We start from the raw sequence: 9,665 nt of genomic DNA, 5'->3' as shown, positions 1-9,665 counted from the left end.
GTCATTTCGGTTGACAGCATAACCCATCATCTCTCCAAATGTTGATTAAAAATAAAAATACCAATGCCAATTTCTGCGCGGGTCAACAGTGGCCATCCTATTATAAGGACTGCCCCCTACCATAGGAATGTGGAATTTCCACCATTGACAGATGAGTGCCACCCTCCTACCCCCCAACACACAATGTTTCATCTCGGAGACATTTGACTTTTTTTCTTCTCGTGTAACTATAAAGTACAGCGAGATATGAATACGCCAGTGACCACGCGTACATTTGCGTAGCGCGCGCACGGAAGCCCCATCCAACCCACCCCCCCAACCCACCCCGTCACCTCGCCAATCCCACCGCCACATAACCGCACGTAGGCATCCCCTTGCCTGGGTGCCCTCGGGGCATGCACGCTCAGCTATGCCGCTCGGCCAGTGTCAACACAGACTCGGGGGTTGCCCCATTCGCAACAGCATGAAGTCAGTCGTGCGACGGCTGGATGGATGGTGAGCGATGCTGGACTTGCAATCCAAGAAGTCGCCGATTCGTATTCGATCTCTCGGCGTGGCAGTCGACACAATGGTGCGGGTTTCTGAAATGCCCCCCACCCACCCACTGCACCTCCCCTTCCGCCTCTGTTCGCCCACAAATGTGAATGGGGCACATCAAAAGTTATTCGATTGGTGGGGTCGAGTGTGGTCTGGTCGAGTGTGGGTTACTGTTGGGGAGCGGTGGCGTAGCGGTTAGCGCTACGGATCCAGTGACCCGAGTTCGATTCTCGCTCACGGGCAACGCCGGTGACGATTGTCTGAACCGGTCCTGGGCCTCCCTTAGGTCGACTTAGCCTCAAATGAGTAACTGGCGCGGTGTGTAAAAACATCGCCACCGGGGAGGCAAAGGCGGTCGGGCGTGGTGCTGGCCACCCCACCCCCCTCGTGTACCGTGCCGCTTGCCTGGGTTCGACTCCCGGGCCGAGGATATTTGACCGGCGTCTGTAGCGGGCGAGCTGCGTCTTGCCTGCAAGGAGGCTGGCTCGCCTCGGTCAACACAGCCTGCAATCATGTACAACGTGCCTTGTTACTAGAACGTTAAATATTTGCGCTGGGGAGACAAACGCGGCCGGGCGTGGCGATAGCCACACTGTCGTGCCGGCCTTTAAAGGGATGTCTGTACGTGTGTGTGTGTGTTTTTTTTTATAGGTGCTCGCTAACAGCACTTGCCCCTACAGTCTGTTAAGGCTATACGGGGGATCTTTGTGTGTGTGTTTTATTTACGTCTGATACACGGTCCTTTAATTTGTTGAAATTCGAGTCGGTCTCAAGTTACCAATGGAAGAAGGCCTTCCCGCGCCGCGTCATTCATGTGGAGGTGGGGGTGGGAGTTTGACCATACTTCACCAATGCGGTCTGTTCGCGAGCACCACCAATGAAGGCCGGCACGGCGCACGAGGGGGTAGGGTGGCCAGCACCACGCGCGCCCAGCCGCCTTTGTCTCCCGAGCGGCGATGTTTTTACGCACCGCACCGGGTACTCATTTGAGGCCGAGTCGACCTAGGGGAGGAAGAAATTTAACTTAGGCGGCGGGGGTGTCCTGGTTCGTTTCAGGGGGCTCCCGCATGCGGCCCCGTTTGACACCGGTGCTCGTCATGCAACACGAAATGCTGTCAGAACAGCATGAAGTCAGTGACTGTACTGTAGCGAGTGTTGACTGTTTGTAAAAGCAATCGGGAATCAAAGGCGGCTTTGCGTGGGTTGGTGTTGGGGCAAATCACCTTCTCACATGCCACGGATGGGATTAATAGGGGCTCGCTAAAGTCGCAGCTTGTGCAGCCTGGTCCGTGACATCGATGTCGTGAAGACGCGAACTGTAAACTTCAGCGCGGCGGCCACTGGTAACCCTGTCCAATGCGGTTGGAACTCTACGCAAATACGATTTTGAAACTTGCACGTGACTGAGTAACTTCCCTTTCGGCAACTAACCACATACCCTGCACCAAAACATGACTCATGCTACAGTTTACACCTCTAACATTAGCACGAAAGCGGCGCCGGCTGTCACTAACTATATGTAAGCTTCACACCAAAGCCTTGACAATACCCTGATGACCATACCCTTATGAGCCGTAAGCCATAACAAACGCGCTACCATAGCGCACGGCACTACGAACCCGGCGACACGAGTTTAATTTCACAACCGACATCAGTGGCGAGTGTGATAGATGCACCGGATCGTGAGCCACCCCATTCACTCCGACCCTACCCCCCATTCACCAAACCCTCAGTGACCAGCGTGATGAAGTATGGCCAATTCCATCCTAAACCTCTGCATGTCGAACAGACCAAACCTACCACTCCCAACACGACACCCACCACTCCCAACTTCAGTCTCTGCGTTCGTTACAACAACAAAAAAACCCCACATGCACAGAGAATAAATATTTCTCGCTCTCCGATGGAGCCCGTATTTATAGCCGGAGGAGGGCACTGAGTGTGGCTGGTTGTGCCCGGCTAGGATTGGCTGTGCAGGGGGTGGCGGTGGAGGAGTGAGGGGGGGGGTGAGAGAAGGGGGGGGGGGAGAGACACGCACGCCACCACCACCACACTTAACGTCAGGCACAGCCGCTCCGCGCTCCCACTTCGACAAAGTGCGCCGGGCAAGGAGGAGCGGTGCAGGGGGAAGGGACGAGGCAGCGCCAGTGACGACGCCGCGCGCTCCCTGGACGCACGGGCGGCTCGCGAACATGAGAGCGTCCCGCTCGTTGACAGAGGGACCCTGCGACTCGCTCAACGGCTTCTCGCTTGGCTAGCCAGCCAGCCAAACAAGCTTAGCTGAGCGTTATTGTTCATTTCGTTATTATTTTGTTGTTGTTGCTATTTTATTCACGGCCGCACGCGCGAATGGTGTGGTTCGTGTCGCCCAGGCAAGACATGGGCGGTGAGTGCCATGCGGGCAGCAGAGACTCGTTCCTAGCGATGTCCCATGGAGCACGGAGCAGCGACAGCAGCAACATCAGCGTCGAGTTGAAATAAATAGCGCGACCTTTTTGTGTGTGTGTGCTCGGCTCTCACGGACTACCGCGTAACGCAGGAAGCAGGAGGAGACTTGGCAACTACCACTGAGATGCGCGAACGAGGCTCGAGTACCTCGCGCCTCTAAGTCGTACGCGTAGACCCAGCCAGGGGTAAGAATGAATGTGTACAATTCCAGCGTTACGCATTCACAGCCAACGGTCTTGAGCCATGGTGCGAGCGAGTCGCCTCTGCGTAACGACACCCTTCATCAGCCGGAGCACGTGTCCCTGGAGTGGACCCTGAGCCTCGGCGTGTTCATGTCGCTGGTCGTCTTCGTGATCCTCCTGGGCAACTCCCTGATCATCGCGTCGGTGGCGAGGTTTCGTCGATTGCACACGCAGCCCAACTACTTCATCGCGTCGCTGGCTTGCGCCGACCTTCTAATGGGCCTCATCGTGGTGCCGTTCGGCGCCACGCTCATCGTGTCCGGCACATGGACGTGGTATTTCGGCGAGACATTCTGCGGCTTCTGGACGGCGCTGGACGTCATGTGCGTCACGGCGAGCATCCACACGCTGTGCGCAATAGCCGTGGACAGGTACATCGCCGTGACGAGGCCCCTGCGATACGAGACGCTCATGAACAAGAGGAGGGCCAGGATCATCATCGTGTCCGTGTGGGTCGTGTCCGCGCTCATCTCCTTCCTGCCCATGCAGATGGGCTGGTGGAAGGAGTCTTCGCGCAAAGCCACTGGCCTCATGCAGGAGCACCATCCCAACAACGGCAGCGGCAACGGCAGCATGACCTGCGAGTTTGACATCACTCCGGGCTACGCCATCGTTTCGTCCGCCGTCTCCTTCTACCTGCCCATGTTCGTCATGATCTTCGTCTACTCCAAGGTGTTTCGGGAGGCTCAGAAGCAGCGGGAGAAGATAGACAGGTGCGAGGTGAGGTCCAACCACCAGCACCACCAACACCACCACCACCACCACGAGCACAACAACCATCAGCAGCAGCAGCAGCAGCAGATGGACAACGGGACAGGCCAGCCAGGCTACACGAGTCCCATCGAGCGCAGGAGACCCACGGGGAGCAGCGGGGGGAAGAAATTGTCGCAGATCTTGTCGCGCAAGGACCACAAGGCTCTCAAGACCATGGGACTCATCATGGGCACGTTCACACTGTGCTGGCTGCCGTTCTTCGTGGTCAACATCGTGCAGGTGTACTGCTCGTGCGTGCCGCGGGGCCTCTTCGTGATGCTCAACTGGCTGGGCTACGCCAACTCCGCCTTCAATCCCATCATCTACTGCCGCAGCCCCGAGCTCAGGGTGGCCATGAAGCGTCTGCTCTGCTTCTGGAGGTCGCGATCGTCCGCGTCGGGAGGTCGGGTCACGAGGAGACCCCTTTCCTGCGGGACGTCGGATGGGGGTTTTGTCTCCAGTCCGGGATGGACGTCCTCCAAGAGAACGTCGCAACAACCCGAGACTTTGTCCTCGCAAGGTTTTCTTCTGGACGAGGGAGGAGGTGGGGGTTCGTGCGTCGTCACGACGCCCTGCGGGGTGAGCTGTGAAGATGAAGGTACGGCCAAGGTTACCACGGCCCCAACTATCAGCAACAACACAGCCGCCAACACAGCCGCCACCACCACTGATGGTGGTGGTGGTGGTGGAGGAGGTGGACAGGAGGCCCCGCATGGAGACAATGGGGTGTTGGACGCGAACGGAAACGCACACTCGTGCCAGTGATGAGACGCTCTGTCTGGCCGCGTGAACTCTAAAGGCGTGTGGATATATGAACTACAATCAGCGTGGGACGCCTGCTGCCTGAACCCCGACCTCTAGGGGTAGGTGGTGAGTGGGTGAGTGGGTGGGGATGGGTGTAGGTTTTAATGTTTACCCCCCACAAAAAAAGCCTAAAACTGTGTTCTCAAGACTATTTTTACGTAAATATATTTCAGGACAGTTTGACGCTCGTAATGTATATATTTAAAAAAAGAAACTTTTTTACGTTTTATTTGTACGGTTATTTTTGTTTTCTGTGTGGTTGTTGCTGTTTCATCCCACATCGTGAGTCGTGCCACGTATGTCTGTCTCTAAAAACAAAAGGCCCCATTGGAGAGATTCCAATTCCTCTACACAGTTACCCAGATACTCACTTACTTGCCAACAACGGCTGCTGCCATGCATGGGACGGACATATTCACGGGATGGAATTCATTGACATTTATACTCGTCCTCGTGTCGAGCGGGTCTGAAATGAATAATGGGTCACTTTGCTAAATTATTATGGGAGATCGTCACACGTATGCCCAACTCTATTTACAACGCGTTTGCCAAATCGTTCTAATGATGATCAGCGCTCGATTGTGTTACCAGCTCAGTGGTTGGGATTTTTTTGCCTGATGGCATTGTTCACGTCGTTTGAGTTCACAGCAACGCGAACTATCTCACCGTTCTAAGCCGTTGACAATCAAGGTGACGTTCTTGTTGGTGCTCAAATTAACACAGAGGCCGTGCTCATAGCCTGTTTGTAGCCCTGAGCTAGTGGTGGAAATTCCCCATTTCTATGGTGGTGGTGGTGATGGAGTCTATCCATAGGTCAACCACTGTTGACTACCCCACAAAGTGGGTACATATTTAATCGACCCCAGTGGGGATGATAAGCTCAGTCAAACCCCCCCTCCACCAAACTGAGCTTGAATTTACAATCTTCTGAACGCGTGATGCTCTACCGCTGTGCAGCCTGGCCGACTCGAACCCCGTTGCTATATTATGCGTGAGTCCCTTTATCTTTGAGTGTCTCTTGAAGCAGCGCGCCTCTAAGAACGGCATGGCACACGGACGGGCAGGTGTGCGGTTACACCCGCAACTAAAATCAGAACACAGATATTCGCTCTCGTTATCGTCGGTAACATTAGTGCTGGTAACTCAATTACGCGGTGTCGCGACGGTGCCTTGACAGACGTTTAGAGCATCTTGTTGAACTCTGACACGCGTAAACGCCACGTAGTATTCATCATTATGCAGCAGCGTCAGCAGCCGTGGTCCAACTTGTAGATCAAAGCCTTCCGCAACAGCTGCCATCCCCATCATTTGCTGTCCCTGAAAAATGCCACCTCAATTCACTTCACTTCCACTCAACGTGAGTTCATCTCCTCGCCCCGTCTCTCCACTGCGGTCTTTCCCTTCCTCTGGCTTTGTCGTAGCTTCTGACCACGACGTCTCCTCTCACGCCCCTATTTTTACTGTCCTCAGCAGCCCACACGGTGGCTCGGATGTCTGTAGGTTCCCTGATCCGCTGAGTGATGCTTGTTAATCTTGATTTGAAGCTTTAGCGACTGCGGGCATCCATACTCTTTGGTTCTTTCGGTAAAGTCACGTGGGTAGAAAATCGCTAGATCACGACGTTTCGATCGCGACACAAGCGACCGTTATCAGCTGAGACAATCACAGCAGGAAAACTGCTTCGGCAGTTGCGACCGAAACGTCGTGATCTATTACCTTCTACCTACGTGACTTTACCGAAAGGACCAAAGAGTAATGCGTGTTAATGTTAAAACGTTCTGTCGTGTTTTTGAGCTTTGCAAGGCAGTGAGTGTTCTGAGCAGGTTAAAAACAATTGGCCACCATATCTTGAAACACAGGCACAATAATCATAATCGTAATTGCGTTCACGATTGATGCCATCCGCATTGAATGACCCGTTCCTTATTCTAAAAAACAACAACATCCAAATCTTGCACAATAACTTAATTGCCTGCCAATCAGTCCCTGCATAACCGCGGTGAACCTAGGGGGGGGGGGGGGGGCGGGGGGATAACATCGCTTATCCTATTATCCGAAAATGTACTCCACTTATATGCAAAAAAAAACGTATTGCAGATAATGGATTAGTGAAGCGGATAATTGGAGTGTCCGTGGGGCCTACTGCTCCCGCGGATAATAGTTGCGGATAAAGAGGCGTGACACTGTATACGTACACAGTACTGTACTACTCGATCGCATTGGCCGTCTGGTCATCTTGTAGACCCTCGCGAGTGTACAATATACAATCTACGGTATATTCAGCAGTCCACAATGTTGTTTAGGAACCATTTTGGCACGCCACATCCATATCGCCACGTGTTGTTTTTTGTTCTCATTTATTATTTTTTCCTCGAGGGATCATGACAGTAACACGGGGCACGACGATGGGGGATTTACTATAGATCGGCACACCTTGCACTCTCGTGGTAGTGCCTTATGCCGATAATGTTCCTTAGTATTGCAACTCAAATGCTGGGCCCCCGAGATTGAATCCTCTTCCAGGCTGTTCGGTAACAGAGGCATAGCTTGGCAATGATTCAGTGAATTTTGATTCTCAAATCACGCGTGTGTGAGAATCAATATTCACATTACGTTGTATGAAATTGATTCCCGTGTCATGTGCAGCCCCTCGTGGCTGACAACATCCACCGACGACAGTGTTTTAAAACACGAACGGTTTATTAAGTCGAACCGTGTCCCTCGACTGTGGCAATTCATCCGATCGCCGAGCGGGACCATTCATCACATTGTTACTCAGTGAAATTGATTCAACAGGCCGACGCCTTGCTGATGAGAATCAGTGAAGTAGAAACCAGACTAAAGCCACCTTACATGAATCAACGTTACTGTGATACACATGGTGACCTATTAGCTGATGGATTAAATGCAGTATTACGGTATTCCTTTGGGCAATCAGGCAGAGACCATTTACAAACTGTTTTCTATATACACACACACAGACACAAACAGAAAGCTAATGTAAGTGATAATTTATAAATACACACAGTGCACATATTCTTGTATATCTACCTACGAGGTTCAGTAAAAAAATAACACTTGTGAATATCTCTATCACATTGCATGATCGGGCTGACGGCTGCGTTTAAAATGTAAAGGTGCCAGTGAGTGACGTCTTTGGGGGGCAACTTTAAAGTCAACTTTTTTTTAAAACAACAATCTGATCACAGGCGTGACCATCCAGTTCACGCAGTCCTCTCTGATGACAGCAATGTAAGGCCTCAGGGAACCCATCCCACAGCTCATCCATCAGCTCGTGCCGAATAAACAATGGGCTCATGCGACGCCAACGAAGCCTTGACCGCGTGTCAGCGCGGAAATTCGATTGACGCAGAGAATTGGGCCGATGTGAAGCCACCCTCCCGCCACCGCCTTAGGGCTGTTGAGTTAATGACATCACGATTTCCGGTTGTGGTCACCTGCGTGACACGGAGCTTCTGGGTTGGCAGTGAAGCTGAAACACAAAAGGGAATGCCGTTGGCAAAGAGACACATTTGTGAACGTGAGCTTGATTCCAGGCCACAGCTAGCATCAGTGGCAGGCAAGTGATATCAGAACCGGTCCTGCCCTCTCTCCCAACCAGCCTGATGAAGTATGGTAGAGAAAAACCATAGGGGAAGCCTTCATCCATCTGTAGAATGAGTATAGATAGAATATTTTATTTTTATTAATCTAGTAAGATGATTGTGCAACAGGTAATTAAAATAGTGGGGGGATACATGTTGGGTGGCAGAGGGTCGTGCAGAAAAATTTATTGTACTGTACTTATATGCCCTGTTGATGTATTCCCAGCTTTAAACAAATCTGCACTGACTGGCACGGTGAATTATGGTGAAATAACTCTAAAAGCAGCAGTGGATGGACACACAAGGGCTGGGCACGTAAAAGTAACATAGCAGAATTGATACAGCACGCGTATAAACAGACATTCACAGAACTCGACTCTTAAACAAAAGGGATGATCGGTTTGGAAATGTAAGTTGGGGGTGAACTCAGCCCATGCTCCCTCCAATTGTTGAATTAAATCTGTGGCAACTTGCGGGAGGTTAACAAGTCACTGCCCTATTGGATGGATTGCCCCCCGCCATGGGAATGTGGAATTTCCGCTGCCCACTCAGGGCTGCCAATGGAAATGAGCACCAACCCCTTGTAGGTTTGATTTTTTTTTGGACTATACTGTGGAATATAAATATGCAATGCATGGTGGCATGGTCCTTGGCTTTTAGGACCTTGAAAGGTCTAATTCCACATGGGGGGAGGCTTCGAGAACCACACAGAGATGGATTAATCAATAGTCAGTTATTTAACCAACGTTAATAAACGCCATCCCTTAATCAGCAGTGAATTGATGGCTCAGGACCGACTCTCACAAACTCTCATGAACTCAGCTTCGTTGTGGGGGTTTTTTGTGGGGGCGATTGTGCAGTGTGGCTCTCCGATACGTGTTTAATTTCTCTTTCTGATTTCCAAACAACAACAACAACAACGGTGGAGCGACCCAAACGCACACACCGGAGAGCCACGGCAGCGCTCAGCCTGCACAATTCCACGGTGGAGTTTTGGAGAGATGCTGAGACTCGTTCACTCAAAAATACGTCAAATCGAGGCGAATCGCGCTCAGGCGAGTACAATAGCCTTAGCATAGCCATGCCTTGTTGGACTGAAAGTCAGATTCTGTTTGTTAACCAATGACTTCGCCAAGTGCCAGCTACTTATCAAAAGAACATATTTAGTTGATAGCGTCCCCCCACCCCCTCCCTAACCCCTCCAGCACATTATATAAAACATCTGCTGACCAAAATTAATAACGCAGTCCTCATCCTCTGTGAAGCTGTTTTTTTG

At 51.8% G+C, this 9,665-nt stretch overlaps 1 protein-coding gene across 1 annotated transcript; it reads left to right on the top strand.

Annotated features, from left to right (window-relative positions):
- The first annotated feature begins 2,645 nt into the window (after window positions 1-2,645).
- Window positions 2,646-6,471, top strand: LOC144943839 (beta-1 adrenergic receptor-like). The gene has a single exon (XM_078871687.1). It carries the CDS (start codon window positions 3,177-3,179, stop codon window positions 4,743-4,745), a length of 1,569 nt encoding a protein of 522 aa, XP_078727813.1. The 5' UTR covers window positions 2,646-3,176; the 3' UTR covers window positions 4,746-6,471.
- Window positions 6,472-9,665: the final 3,194 nt, after the last annotated feature.

This window comes from Lampetra fluviatilis, chromosome 32 (assembly GCF_964198595.1).
Source record: "Lampetra fluviatilis chromosome 32, kcLamFluv1.1, whole genome shotgun sequence".
Taxonomy (NCBI): domain Eukaryota; kingdom Metazoa; phylum Chordata; class Hyperoartia; order Petromyzontiformes; family Petromyzontidae; genus Lampetra; species Lampetra fluviatilis.
This window is presented reverse-complemented; position numbering and strand designations above follow the sequence as displayed.